Source organism: Heptranchias perlo, chromosome 32 (genome assembly GCF_035084215.1).
Source record: "Heptranchias perlo isolate sHepPer1 chromosome 32, sHepPer1.hap1, whole genome shotgun sequence".
Taxonomy (NCBI): Eukaryota; Metazoa; Chordata; class Chondrichthyes; order Hexanchiformes; family Hexanchidae; genus Heptranchias; species Heptranchias perlo.
In genome coordinates this window covers 14,195,892-14,211,906 of record NC_090356.1, presented here as the reverse complement: position 1 = coordinate 14,211,906, position 16,015 = coordinate 14,195,892, and the positions used below count along the sequence as shown (strand labels likewise).

Genomic DNA, 16,015 nt, shown 5'->3' with positions numbered 1-16,015 from the left:
GAGGACTGTGTCCCACTCATCATCAGAAAGCTGATACAAGAGATATGGTGGTATCACCTTGTTAAAGTGGAGGAAGAGGTTTTTAAGGTTGTGTATGCAATTAAGTGCTATTAGGGAGATGGCTACACGTACCTTAAGATCCTGAGTTGGCGCCTCCTTTGACCAGCGGGCAGTGCGAAGGGTTAGTTGTACAGTTCGTATCTTTAAGAAGGTGAAGAGTATACTGGGCCCAGGAAGCCCAAGAAAGAAAAGGGAAAGTGGCTGGTATGTTACCTTGCCTGCCCTGGTCAGGGCATTGAACTTCTTGTGACACTGGTCTGAGATTCAGTTCCAGTGTCACCTCCCTCTACATAGTCCAAGAAATCTGTTTTGAGGTTTCCTCTCAAGTAGAACCGGAGTTTGTTTCTCCTATGTTCAATATCCTCGAGGAGAGTTTGGAGGTCACAACAAACAGAAATTGAAAGCTCTTTTGTACCTCCTTGCGCTGCCCTTGTCCCTTTTTCAGCTGTCTTTGCCAAATCCTCCAGTGGAAGATATTCTTGAAAAGTGGGACAAAATGACAAAAACACAAGCCAGCCAGTGCAACTGCCTGACAGTGAACTCAGTGATCCAAACACTTTCCAACTTAGCTGCTGCTTGCTCAGCCTGCTGCCCTAATATTCAGCCACACTTGGCCTTTTAAAGGCTACACTCTAATTTCCAAGCACATTACTCTAATTTTACATAGGATTTGTGCTGGAGATCATCCACTAGATATGCAAACGAGCTGGCCCTCAAATTTCTGGCAGATTTATCAGCAAGCACAACTCCACATTGGCGTAAATCCGGTGCAACCCACTAAGTGGAATTTTGGGCTATTCTGTCCAATTTCTTTCCTCACTCCTAATTTCATAATTTTAACTGTCTCCCCTGGTATTTAAACCCTTCACAGAAGTGAATAATCTTTCTGGATGACTTGTCTCTCAGCAATGGGGATTGACTTTTGAAAGAAATTCAATATCAAAATAACAAAATATTGTAGTTTTGTTTCTTTGCAGGAGTGAGATTAATAAAAATGTGTTTGACTTTGATTTCACACCCGACCATTGTCGTGCTACTTTCTAATAAACATAACGCCCATTCGCAATGGCTTAACTTTTGCAACAAAGGGGCAAATTGAAATCAGTGACCATGGAAAAATTATTCTATTTACCGTAGTTAAATGAAGATCAAAATAATATGATTGAAAAAAGCTGACATCATAAATATACCTCCTTTCCATTTGAAGCTTCAGAGGTTTGTGTTGCTTTAACATTATTTTGTCCCTGGGTATCCACACATGTATATTTCAAAGTGCCCGTCTGTGATCGACGGTCAGTTCTTTGAAGAGCAGAAAAGCCTCGCATCTTCAGGATAATCTCTTCACCAGTCTTCCTTTTATTGTAGCTGCATATTATAAGTACAGAACCAGTGAATTATTTGTTGTGCCAACAGCTTGTTGCAAAGTCAGTCAATAATTTAGTGATGCCAAACCAGCATTAAATATAAGAGTGAAATAAAAGCCTGATGATGATTCAATAATAATTTTCAAAAGGGAATAGAATAAATACTTGAAGGGGGAAAATATGCAGGGCTAGGGGGAAAGGGACTAATTGGATAGCTCTTTCAAAGAGTCGGCGCAGACACAGTGCGCCAAATGGCCTCCTTCTATACTGCATCATTCTATGATTCTATTCTACATGCTTCATTTTTTTCCCCAAACAGCATTGAAGGTATGACAGTTTTAAATTACTTCAAGGTGTGAAGCATAAACACCAGCATGGACCTGTTGGGCCAAATGGCCTGTTTCTGTACTGTAAATTCTATATAATTCTATGTAAGGTGCCAACATTTCAATGGAAACAAAACGTTTGCCTTAATTTTAAAGGTAATGAAAATTGTACAAAGAACTTTCATAATGCCCCCAAAAAAGGAAAGATTGGTTACCATTTTGAGTGTAGACCCTTTGTCAATTTCCAAATGGACAAATTTGCTGAGCCTCTGGACAGGTGTCCAAGGCTGTATTGTTAGCCCTGTAGAATCCTCATTTTGTTTTATTAATATTTTATGAATCCACATGAACTTAATGCAGCTGACAATAATAGCACACACTCATTTTTTTTCCTCCACCTCTTCCAATCCACCTAATTTTTCCTCCCTTGTCCTTCCTCTCCTGAAGATAGCGGCTCACGCTAGGATATGGTCATATATCAACAACAACTTGCATTTATATAGCATCTTTAATGTAGTAAAACATCACAAGGTACTTCACAGGAGTGTTATCAAACAGAATTTGACACCGAGTGACAGAGGAGAGATCAGGATAGGTGAGGGTCAAAGGGGTTGGTTTTAATTAGCATCTTAAAGAAGGAATGGTAGAGAGGCAGAGAGGTTTAGGGAAGGAATTTCAGAGCTTAGGGTCTAGGCAGCTGAAGGCATGGCCACCAATGGTGGAGCAATGAAAATCGGGGAAGCGCAAGAGGCCAGAATTGGAGGAGCGCAGACACCAGCTATCTCTTGTGCCTTGCCCAAACAACCATTCTTTGTGTGAAGCCTGGACAGAGTGTTACCAGCTATTTGAACATGAGAACCACCGTGACCAAGTTCCATCACGTGAATATTTTCCAAATATTCATTCAGGGTGAGAAGTTCACCAGCACAGAGATGCTCAAACCAATTTTAGCTCCCACAGACAAAGCTCAAATAAGATAACTCTACAAAGACTTTGGTGGGGGGGGGGGGCTTTCTAACTCTACCCTGTTGCTTTATCCAGGACATCACAACAGACAGAATCACCTCTGAAGGTGTTGATAATTCAGGCAGATATTCTACAAGTTAAAATGTATTGTCCATGTACGGAATCTTACAACACCAGGTTATAGTCCAACAATTTTATTTTAAAATCACAAGCTTTCGGAGATTATCTCCTTCGTCAGAGATAATAAGGCACAAGAGATAGCTGGTGTCTTTCGGAGATAATCTTCGAAAGCTTGTGATTTTAAAATAAAATTGTTGGACTATAACCTGGTGTTGTAAGATTCCTTACATTTGTCCACCCCAGTCCATCACCGGCATCTCCACATCTTGTCCACGTACGACAGATATGGTACCTACGACTCATGAAGTTTACATTAATTTTGTACACACAGACATATTACATTGTATTAAAAAAATCACGAGGGGCTAAACAACATATATCGATGATGTGGAGATGCCGGTGATGGACTGGGGTTGACAATTGTAAACAATTTTACAACACCAAGTTATAGTCCAGCAATTTTATTTTAAATTCACAAGCTTTCGGAGGCTACCTCCTTCGTCAGGTGAACGATGTGAAAATGAAATCCTCGAAATGAAATCGCATTTATAATTCACAGAACAATGCTTGGCGAAGGATGAAGGATGAACAATGAAGGAGGAAGCCTCCGAAAGCTTGTGAATTTAAAATAAAATTGCTGGACTATAACTTGGTGTTGTAAAATTGTTTACAACATATATCGAAGTACAACTTGGCAAACTGTGACAAAGTCTAAAATTTCAAAGGATGTTTTGACTTTCAAAATTGCAAGTGAAATTTTAAAGAGGGGTTTTCTCTCCTCCCCCTTTAATTTAAATGCACAGATCCAATAAAATGCACCGTACCTGCGATCTGCTGCATCAGTCCGGGAGAACCGCTCGCGCGACCGATCACCTCTCAATCGGGGGAGGCGGGAGCCGGGGATGATTGACAGGTGGAAGAGCCAATTTGAAACCAAACACACCTTGGCGGGTCGGAGGCTCCAATGGGGAAGTTGGGTTGCATCGAGGGTCACGTTTCGCTCCAAAAAATATTATTATTGCAGGTGATTCCGCGCTTGTAGTTAGTTCTTTATGCAGCGAAGCGAGGAGGATGGGGGTACCGGCTGCGGAGATTTTTTTATTCAATTAGTTCCGATGCAAAGCTCCCACAATAAAGGCGCGATTTAGTTGCCCGGCAACGCGCAGCGTCTCGTGAGCAGCGTGGATGTCATGAATGGGAGGTCCGCGCGCGTGCGCCCTCCCTTCTGTGTCTCTGCTAAATAAGTATCAGTTCACCAGCAATTGTGCAGAACATAGGAGGAGGCCATTCAGCCCCTCGAGACTGTATCGCTATCAATTAGATCATGGCTGATCTTGTTACTCTTCTTTTGCAAGCACCCACACAGTGAAGCCTGAGCTCGCCCCCAAGCTCCGTTCATATTTTATTCCTATTATTTCGCCACTCACTCGCAGGCAAACATACCAGCAAAGCATACATGTATTATATAATATGTACGATCTGCACTGTATTGGTTTGAACTGCATTGCTTGGAATTGTGTCCTTTTACAATGAGCTGTTTGTAGCTTTACATTTTACGAAATAAAGTATATTTTGAAATATAAAAAAACATACATTCATTATATTGCCCTGCAAGCATGCAGGAGTATCTTGCAGCCAGCAAACATCTTCCAATTCTATAGTTGACCCCCCCCCAGAACCACAGCTCCCACTGAAACGGGTGGCCAGGGTGGTCTTGGAGAGAGAGCATGCAATGTCTGCAGGTACCCTTGAGGCTTTCTGCGCCCAGTGGCAATAGAATGTGTTATAGACACTGATAACAACATTCTGATTTATTTGGTAAGGTTCCTTTTGGTTTTTAGGGACTTTGTTGCTTATTTTGGCATTTTTTAGTTTGATTGGATCATATGTTTATTATATTAGTAGTTATATAGTAGTATATTAGTGGTACTTGTGCTGATTCATGTTTGGTGACACTGGGGCAACTCGGTGCCACCCCTAATGGTCCATCAGACTAGGCCCACTGAAATGGAAGGAACTAGAATCTCACAGTCTGTATCACTCACTTCTGATGCAATCACCAGGACGGAGGTTTCAGTTAGTCAGTTTGAAGCCTAAGCAGACGGATCAATCACAGAGCATGAATGAGGAGGAGCATGTGGTGGTGGTGGTGGCAGTGGAAATGCAAGGAACCTACTCTATGCTCTCCATACCTACGATTTTGGGAGTGACCTCTTCAAAGGAACTCGAGGCCTGCAAACTGCTGGGCTGTATTACCACATGAATATGCTCCTGGGATGACGTGCTCTTTGATTTTCCAACCTTCCAAAATCATATTGAGTGCACCCATGACTCCCCATTGGTGGTGTCTCTTCTTGAAGCATGATTTTCCCCTAATTAATATTGGTCCACATAGCAAAGAAAATAAATGTTTCATTCATCCTACAGAACTGAGAAGGGAGGAGATCAATAAGCCTGGTACTGAAACTTTTATAAGGGGCGCTCCTGGGAGAGGGGAAACTGGCTGAGCAAACAGAGTTCTTCCTAAAAGCCTTGAAGAGGATTTTTTAAAATACTGCAAGAGTGCAATATGTTTAACTCTCCCCCACTGCTAGTCTCAGAGAATGAAACAACTCCACTGCCCTACGCTGGGACCCACTTTCTGGAGCCTATTTCAACTGGAACCTATTTAAGGTGGTACTTACCTGCCTTTGCAGAGAGGAGGGGAATTACTCTGATGGTTCATTCCCATCCATCATCCAAACAATTATTTTCAAACAAACTATCAATAGCAGGAAACAAGCTACTCCAGCCTTACCGCTCTATTATTGTAACATTAATGTAATAGTTTACTTAAATGTACACTTGTTAACAAGAACATTGTAAATAAACTGGCCAATCCCAGCTTTATGCATTGCTGCAAGCCATGATGTGCAATAAATTCTGAGCCATTTGTCTCAGCTGACATTATACTGGCAGCAACAGAATGCTAATCCAGTGCCAGGCCACTACTTACTGGCAGTCTTGGTGGAAGTCACATAGGGTCATTAAGGAACTGGTTTGCATTGTATTTATGAACAGTCAGTATGCATGCAATGCCAAAATCCTAGTCTAAGAGAGGGATAATTACATTTTATTAATATTTGGAAGCCTAGATGATGGTCCAAAGTCCAGATCACAGGGCACCACCAAGACTAAGAGCAGGAGAGAAGATACGATAAATCAAAAAGTGGAAACAAGCTTGGGTTTTGAAAGAGGAGAACATAGGGTTATCACCAGTGTTTCTTTAAACTAGACACCAAATATCAGCTTTTCAGAATACAAGTCATCCCCCTCCCCCGTTTATATGTATCATCGTGTGGAGGCATCAGTCATAGAGGTCAATAAGATTTTAAAATTAATCTAATCAGCAACAAAACAAACATCAAAACACTATCCCATCCATACCACACCTCCAGTTTTGGATTTGTCAACACTCTTGGACGAAAGGACGAGTGAGAGGGGTAAGGAGTTCCACAGTCATGAAGTCCTGGGAAAGAATGAGTTTGGGAGGCATTGTGTGATGATTTCAACACAGAAAATGGAAGGGGAGGTGGGGCGTATTTGTATATAGGACGCCAGAAATGATCACCAAAGACCTTCTATTGTATAAAACAGGTTTTTAGTAGTGACTAAACCTACGTTTTCTGTGCTTTGGGATGTATTTACATTACAACGGTAGTATCAGAGAAAGCGGTTTTGCTTCATGTCAGCACTGCAATTACAGTACAACTGCAGATAAATCCGGAGTTAGTTCAGGCCTTCACACCCGAATTAAACCGCACATTCAGAGTCAGTGCGACGCTGAAACCGCTACGCACCAACAGTAATCTTGTGCTATAAATGCACCATAAAGGTTCACCTTCCACTCTGCATAACAGAACATTCTGAACTTCCAGATTTCTGTGTAATTTTAACCAGTAGCGCACTAAGAGAAGGTATTCTATTGCATGCACGCTTTTAGTTAAGTGGAAAATATTCACTTTAGAAATTAATTTAGACAATGTTAGGAATTAGATATTGAGGCAGTGCTCTCCATACAAATTGTTTTGAGTCTGAAATCTGCCTTCAATCAGTAACATCTTCCTATCGTATTGGCCATTGAACGTCGTAATTACAACTTCTCAATGAAGTACAAACGACATAAATCATAGGTTAAATTTTGTCCGATTATTATCTGATTGCAGCGTGGTTACTACCTAAATTACGAGTTTTTAAACGCCCTTGTAATTTCGTAAGTATCTGTCTGTTCCCATCTGTTAATGTATTCACTTTAGAACTTAATTATATTGAGACAATAATCAAGTTATTAATATATTTAAATATATAGATGTTTAACAGACAGTAACGAGAGAAGATGCTGCATTTAACTGAGGTGCCCATTGATTGAGTTCCCTGCAGAGCAGTTCAATGATCCCGCTGCGGATTTCCGACAGTCCTGCGCGGTCTAACCATGTTGGGACATTCCAGCCCTGGTTTGTGACGCGTTAAAACGGGCACGGAATGGTCGCAGCTTTGGAAATCAACAGCCAGCAGTTAATACTGTAGAGAAAATTTGGAAACAGTGTGGCTGGACAATGAAGCAGTACAGTCCCGAGTGTTACTATGTTATTACTCAGTATCGCTGGCAGTGTTATAGAGATTAGTAATGCGAAGGAAATCCTGATATCCAAGATGTGTTTTTGCCTCAGAATCATCCTTCTGGCATTGTTGATACGAAAGACAAAGAATGCTTCTTCTGAATTATTAGTGCAAGGTAAGGTTCAGTACTATTAAATAACCATTAATGTGGAAATTAGTTCAGCATCGTTTGATCAGACTTGTAGTCATCAGGAAATGGAATGCATTACTAATCAGACCAGTTGTCCATATCAGATGCGGGTTTTGTTCAGTTGCATTTTTTATGTCTGAAACCAGAGTTTTGTATTCATTTGTATCATTGCTGGAATGCATGTCTAATTTCACTTGAGTTTCATAATCATAAAGGGGCACTGCTATCCGGAATGATACATTGAAGACAATTTGCCAGGTTTGTAAACGGAGCAGTTATATGAACAATTGGCAAAAGAACCAGGGGAGGAGATGAGGAGAAATTTATTTACACAGCGACTTGTTATGATCTAGAATGCATTGCCTGAAAGGGTGGTGAAAGCAGATTCAATAGTAATTTTCAAGAGGGAATTGGATATACACTTGAAAAAGAAAAATGTTCAGGGCTACTGGAAAAGAGCAGGGGAGTGGGATTAATTGAATAGCTCTTACAAAGAGCTGGCACAGGCACGATGAGCCGAATGGCCCCCTTCTGTGCTGTAAGATTCTATGTTATGGACAGTAACCCCCTCAGCCCTTCCACCAAGTTTTTTTGTTTATAAAACTGCTGCTGAAAAGTGAAAATTACATTGCAAAGATTGATCTTGCAACAGACATAATAGCTATTGCAAAGAAATCTTTTTCCCCAGTACTTGACATGACAGTTTTATAGGTTTTTTTGGAGCAGGCGGCCTTCACCGTGAAACCGGCCTGCCTGAAAATTCCCCCATGGCGGAATATTATGAGCAACTATGCTTCGTCATCTATATGATGAATTCTTGTGTCTAATATACATGGGTAGTGCATGTAAAATGTACATCTCGAACCAGACTTGAAAGTCTCACATTTTACAAGTATATGTCACAGTAGTAGCTCATTGGCTCAAATATTATATTCATAAGAAAGCAAAAGAATGAGGCCAATTTCCTGAAATATTACTGAACAGATAGGAAACCCACAAATGTAGAGGCAGTAACAGGTAGAAAGACCACCATAAGAATCAGCAAACAACTACCAATGAGCAACTGATAATTGGAAGAAAGAGAGCCAATGAAATTACTCAAAATATTTTTTCAAAATTCTTTGTGCCTCCATCTTGGGTTTCTGAGTAACGTATGATCTTACTAGATTTAAAGTTTCTAAGATAATAAACACAAAAATTGCATGAATCACCACAAAACCGTTAAATTTACCCACATAGTGGTTGAATTCTCTGGAATAACATTTTACTTTGGAGACCTGTCTCTGTCTTAAAAGCCTGGAGTTTGAATGTTATTTGTTTGCTGATTATGGATCCTGCTGGTCTTTCTGACCCATTTTCTTTTCAAGTTGTGGCCTATCGTGCATATTGCAGCTTCTCCGCTCTGCTCACACTTATATTGCGGCTAATATGAATCAGGAGTTATACTGCACTCTTTGCGTACTAAAACTGATGCAAGACTGCCTTTTGGATAGGGCCTCACACCTTTAGGTTTTAATGTACTCAGTAGTCTCCAGAGTTACACTGCCAAATTTTCATTGATATACACTCAAAACCCACTGAGCATCGTTAGCAAAAAGGTTAGTATAATCGCACCCCGAGGTTACTTCCTGGAGTGGTCTCTCACTTGAATGTGATTTAGGTGATTTCACACTCAGATTACATCATGTACTAACAGAACTTTAATTTTCGGATAGCTTTATGAATCACTCAAACTTTACTCCTATGGTTTGTGATTCAAATTTCTTTGATTGTAGCTATAGGCAACTCCAAAGTAGTTACATTTTTGCATGTAACTCAGCCTCCAGCATCTGTTAATCTATATCACAGTATGCATTATATTCTCTAAATGTATCTCAATTGTGGACTAATTAGGAAATTAGCTCATATGAATTATGAATAGGGCCCCTAATTTTTTTTCTCCTCTATTTTTTCTCCTTTCCTGATGGCAGTGTCTCACAATGAGTACAGTTCCACAGGTGTTGTCAGCCCTCTGATACCTCAACCAAATGGCCATTCTTCATGTGTGACTCTATACAGCGAGAGTGTTGGTTGAGGTAATTAGCCAGCTCAGCCGAGCTCCAGTATTAACCTTACCCAATAACCACGTGCACTTTCCAGCAGGTGTCACTGGATAGTAGCCTGGAGTGAGCACCTTGGCTAATGCTTCCCATTCTTAGCAGGGTGGGTACTGAGGCCAGTTGTATCACCCTACTGCTACACTGGCTGAAATCAGGTAACTCAGCACAAATCTAAAATTGACTTGTTTTGCACAGCTCAGTGCTGCACAACACTGCACTTACTCACTGGGCCATTAGGAGAGACCCTTGTTCTTATAATAACATTTGACAAAACCATTTTTAAAAAAACTTTTGACTGTTGCCCAATATAGTTAGGATAATGTAAAAACAAAATACAGAACGCGAATCATTAAAACCACTACCATTGTCATCAAAAAAGATGAAGTAAAGTATGGGAAATTCCTGCAAGCATTAAACCTTTGCTCAATTGCAAAGACAAAATCAAATGGTAACTCATTTGTTTTGCAGATCCATATCAAAATGAATGCTATTACAGAAATATCTATTGTCACGAGAAAGCAATGTGCAGGCTGGATTTGGTGACACAGTTATTTTACTGTCAGTGCCTGCCAGGGTATACTGGGGATGGAATTAACAACTGCCAAGGTAAGATCACACCACAATAAAGTCAATTAATGTTGTTAATAGTAACAATCTACTATTTAAAAAAAAAATTGAGTGTCACAGGTGTTGCTTTTCAGTGAGTTAATTGGTCTATGCAAAATAAGATAAACAATAATTAAGCCATGAATTAAGATTGGTTTCATACGCAACCCTTAGGCAAGTTTTAAACATGTGCTGCATATATATAACTAATTCAACCACCAGAATATCATTACATTTATCAGATTTCCTCATTCCTCAAATATCCCTCTTACCAATCAATTTCCAGATTTCTAAAAGCTGTATTATTGTACACAGTCAGCCTGAAATTACTCCCTGACTGTCCAATGTCCATGTAATAATATGACATCATAGCAGAATATTACACTAGGTGTGTAGCCGTCTTGGATACAGTAACGGGTTGTGAGCAGTTTGGTGAGAGGAAGAGAGAGGCTGTGATTAGTGGCTGATAGAGTTTAAATATTTTTGATATAAAATGACAAATGAAAAATACAAGCAGAAAAAACTATTGCTGACATCTAGAGAACCTGAAAGGTGATGTAGGATGGGGGAAATGGTGCCAGTTCAGATAGTTTATCTCACTTGGTGACAAAACCGTACCTAAGAGGCTTGCAATTGAACCATGTTTTCCTTACCCTTCTGCCAACAACGGACTGATATAAATGACCATGATAGGAAACCCCAGCAATCCTTGGGCTGAACAGGGACAGTGCTGGTTCTATCTAGCGCTGAAACAGGGGAAGGGGGGACATCTACCCTATGATCGAAAATCATATTGTGTTCATCAGATTCTGGTACATTTCATGGCAATTGTCTCAGACCTGAAGGTCTGAAACTTATGTTGGAGCATCTTACACTGCTGCTGTGAGCAGTAGGATTATTGTCAGCCCACAAGGTAGCAACCACCCTTTTTTATCCTGGCTGTTGCTCATATTATCTTCCTGAAGATAAAAATGCATTTTCCAGTTTCTTGCTTGCCCCTAGACTATCCAACTCCTTAAACACCACCTGTGTCACTCTGGCATCCATCAGCAATAAGTTAGTCAAATTTTCAAGTTTGGGAGAAAGTTATATACTGAACATTATCTGATGTTTTGACGGCAATAGACTACTGGGCATCTTTTATCTATCATGTATTAACCTGGTAATATCTACTTTTTAACTTTTTTTCTGAATTTGGTGCTAGGTAATGGAATACTTTATACTTCAAGTACCTTGCGTCACTATCAGGCACTCTCAGATCTGGAATTTATATAGTGCCTTTTATATAATTTATATAGCGCCATTTATATAATTTATACAATGCCTTTTATATAATTTATATAGTGCCTTTCATGATCTCAGGACGTCCCAAAATGCTTTACAGCCAATGAAGTACTTTTGAAGTGTAATCACAGTTGTAACGCAGTAAAGATGCAACGTGGTAACGTAGATACAGAGTGAAGCTCCCTTTACACTGCCCAAACAATGCACTTCAGCCCCCAACCTCAGCAAAGCTCTCCATGCAACTCCATTGTAATATTTTTTCCATTTCACACACTGGCTTATCTCTGGCATCTCTTAATGAGATTGCCAATTTAGTGCCAAGTAGTGTGGAAGTAAGAGGAGTTTTAAGCTGTATGCCATAGCCACGAAAAGATAAATTAAGACTGTCCAAATTCCTTTCACGTAGGATGTCTGTTGGCTGGAAGGTTCCCATCAGACTAAGCTGACTTTGAACCCAGATCCCAGAGGAGAAAAGCCAGCAAAATATCATTCTTGTTAATTTTAGCTTAAGAACTCTAAACTACAAGAGATCAGTGAGCTCACTTCTCATGGTTTGCTTTATTATCTTTTTGCATTTAGAACTTGACGGGATAGTTACAGTTTCTGATCAGGGAAGTTGCAGTGGAACAGAAGTTCAAACTTGTCTCATAACAAAAACAGTCGGAGGAAATGTTACGTTCAGTGTTTCTGTCTCGGGTTATTATCCTGGACAGATGGCATGGTTTAAATTTTATGCTTCTCAAGGACCAAATTTTCACAGGTATACAGGCTGCAAAGGAGCAGGTGAATAAAATACACATTTATACTGAAAGATGAATAACTCATACTTACCTCCCTCCAATGGGTGAGATGTCAGATATAGACGATATATGCTGGGTAATGATGGTATATGAAAAATACACCATTTGTGATAATGGGCCTATAACTCAAGAGCACACTGTGTGTGGTCTTTATGTATATCAGGATAATTAAAAATTCTAATTCAAAAATATATCATAATATTAGCGTGTACTCTTTCTACTCACTATTGTGTGCGGATGAGTTTCGCTCCGACATTAAAAGGTATTTGATGCTGTTTTACATCCCTTCGTAAACCAGATTCATTTTCCATCATTTCGTGTAAGTTCAGGTTAGCTCTTTACATTTCCTTCCCAGCATGGCTCTCTGTATCTTGCCGCTCACCCTTTTCTTGTTTCTTTTCTATTATGGCATTCTCCTACCTCACCCGTGCCCCTCCACAGAACTGCTGTCCCAGAACAAGTGTCCCTAGCCCTGGCCCAGCCCCTGTAATCCTTTCTCTGCTCTTCCAGTCTCCCTACCATTCAATCTGTAACTCAGGTTTTCAGTACGAGCCACAGTGAACCTTTGCCTGTCATCCAACAGTATGCAGGGCTGAGGTGCCATTACTGCTGCGAGAGCATAGACTCAACCCTTGCTACGTCACATGTCGGGCTCTATTCTGGCTCTAAGAGTTAAAGTGACAGATTTCTAACACGCTGAAGATGAGAACATAAAAACAAAGAGCTTTCCTATTAGTTAGGAGAGATCTTTAAAATGTCATGCTCCGAGTACACAAGGAAGTACTTTACATTGTACGTACTCCCCAGCTTTAATGTTTATTTTTAAAGGGAACTCTTTGCTACTTTTTCATTTTTGAAAAGGGGACATCTTTTTTGTTTCTAGTTTTTACCCGTAATCTACTGAAGGTGCTAACACTGCTTGGATATGGTTCCTTTCTGGTACCCAAGTGACTATTCATGACTGAGCCTGGACTGTGAGTGTCACTAGACTATTTGACAGTGGAGTGCATCACAACTGAAGCTGATCCCGTCCTGACCTGATGTCCTCAAGTGGGCACTTTCCAGCAGGAGTCATTGGATAGTGATTAGGAGAGGAAATTGTAGCTGATTTTTCCCCTCCCTTGCCAGCACTCTTGAGTCCATTTGCAGCAATCTTTGCAACGCTATGGCTGAGGGCAGCTAACATGGCACAGGCCAGGAATTGAACCCAAGGCCTGTGTTCTCTAGCTCCAAACCGGGTGGTGTATTTACTGACTGAGCTGTCATGAGGTGTATACTAGAATAAGATCTTTCCTAAGGGTTGTCTCTGTTTAATTTCTTTAAAAAAGTTATAAGTAATTTTGTTTTTTAGTTCACCATGTGGTGGCTGGCCTACTGATCTAGGCTGTTATCTCCTGAATGTTCTTAAACTGAGTGTGGAAAAATGATATTCTGCCACTTAACCTGAGCTCCCAGGATTCCCCTCTGCTCATTAACTTGTAACTATTTTGTAATAATAAATATAAAACTGGCCTTTTCAATCAAATACTCAAAGACAAGACCATTGCTGGGCCTTATTCTACATGTTTTTTTTCTTTATTTTAACATCATGAATATCTGAGTATAATGCACAGCAGTTATTTTCATAATGTGTTTAATGCTGGTAATAAGATTGTCCTGAGATGGTCAAATTACCAATGGGAATAATGAAGGAATTGTGCTCTTTGACTTGCTGTTCCTTGTCTTAGGCTGCAGTCATTACGCCGCTTTTATGTTGATGCAAAGTGATTTTGGGTCTATATCGACGCAAAAATGGTAGTAAGACTGAGGAATCAGGCCCCAATCTGTAGCTATTGAGAGTACAAGGTACAGTCAGCAAGACCTGCTGCACTGCAGCCTACACTTCACATGTTGCTCACCAGGAGAAAGCGCTCCTCTCCCCTCAAGGTATAGCCAAGGAGATCATCTTACACTGCTTGGGCTTCACACAGTATAATCAGTGGCGGACAGGCTCCTCGAAAAGGAATTGTCATGTGAAATGGAGGTGCCAATTTGCAGGAAGGGTGCCTTTGCACCAAAAAGCAGAGAACCATGAGACTAATGACTAATGTAAAGAGCTAAGCCCACCGAAGATTACGGGTGCTGCGAGGGTCACTAGAAGCAATGCATGTCTGGTTTTGATTTGGCCTATAAGGACCTGGTTGTGATGATGCAAAAAATAATCCAAAGCAATGAGATAAATGATCAGATAATCTGTTTCATTCGTGGTGTTGGTTGAGGGATAAACATTGGCCAGGACACCAGGGAGAACTAAGCCGCTCTTTTTCAAAATAGTGCCTTGGGATCTTTTACATCTGCCTGAGAGGGCAGACAGAGCCTCGGTTTAACATCTCATCCGAAAGAACAAGGGGACATAAGATATAAGATTAAATATGAGATTTAGGACACAGAGGAGGAGAAACCTTTTTACATGGAAGGATTTGAGGCTGTGGAATGCACTACTGGAGTTAATGGTTGAAGCAGAGACCATGTCAACATTTAAGAACAGGTTAGATAGGTGGTTGAAGGAAAGGGAACAAAGGGATATAGGAACAGAGCAGGCCCATGTGATCAGGACTACTGCTCTTGTCGAGGATAAACACCAATATGGACTGGTTGGACCAAACGGCATGTTTCTGTGTTGTAATTTCAATGTTAACCTACGTAATTCATCTTTTCATGCAGCTACAGGAGAAGACTGACACCTCCTGCAGATTTGCTTCCCAGAATTCTGTTGAAGAACCAGAATCTGACAATCGAGCTGTCCGACATCAAAGAAGATGATTTCTACCCAAACAGGTTTTGGGTTGAGTTGGAAACCGATATTTTTAAACAGGTGGAACAGGCGATAGAACCATACGACGATGTTCCATTTGAGTTGCTAAATCCCTCACGAACACGCTATTACTTTGTTCTTGACACTCCTCCGATTGGTAAGAACAATTCTTCTGTTTCCATGCTTAAAGATCAGCCAACTTAGAAAACGGAATAAAAATCTTATAAAACATCTCAATAAATAGAGGACGCATAATGGAATATAGTGAATACATATTTTCACCTGTGGGAGAAAAACAACACAACTGTTTGATTAACTTTCATTATATTTTAAAATAAGTTTCGGTGACATTTTAAGACAGAATACAAAGAAATGTGACAGTTTATCTCGGACTATAAGCACGTATTATTTTTGAATTGTCTGTGTAAACAAAATGAGTCACAAGTGCTGTTATCATCTGCACCCCTCCCTTTGTCTGTTTGTCTATCTCTCTGAATTTAAAAAATAAGCACTGGAAAATAGTTTTCCAGTAAAATGTTACCAAATAAAGTTCCTAACATTCATATTGCAGCTTGTTTTAAAATAATTTGGGGAAGAAACAATCTGATAATCACTGTTATAACCTAAACACAGAAGATGATTCGAAAATGGCAACTGGATTTTTTTTTCAAAAAACATTTTGAGTGATTCAATTGGCTTACTTTTTTTTAGTATTGCTAAGTTTTCTTGACTGGTCATTTAAGATTGGTTGTTTTCATAACTAATTGATAGTTTCTCATTGGCTGTTCTCTAGCTGCTTACCTTGCT

The 16,015-nt window shown here is 40.1% G+C and overlaps 1 protein-coding gene across 3 annotated transcripts in view; it reads right to left on the bottom strand.

Annotated features, from left to right (window-relative positions):
- LOC137301049 (coiled-coil domain-containing protein 27-like) overlaps positions 1-16,015 on the bottom strand; it is a 51,586-nt gene that overhangs the window by 30,694 nt on the left and 4,877 nt on the right. Inside the window, exons 2-3 of one of the 3 annotated variants that reach the window (XM_067970432.1) lie at positions 15,097-15,407; positions 1,251-1,425 (exon numbers count right to left, since the gene is read on the bottom strand). In XM_067970432.1, coding sequence (XP_067826533.1) covers positions 1,251-1,385 — 135 coding nt within the window. In that variant the 5' untranslated portion in view covers positions 1,386-1,425; positions 15,097-15,407. Of the gene's footprint in view, positions 1-1,250; positions 1,426-3,660; positions 3,908-15,096; positions 15,408-16,015 lie in introns of those variants that run through there. The other 2 variants (XM_067970433.1, XM_067970430.1) reach the window with 2 other exon arrangements.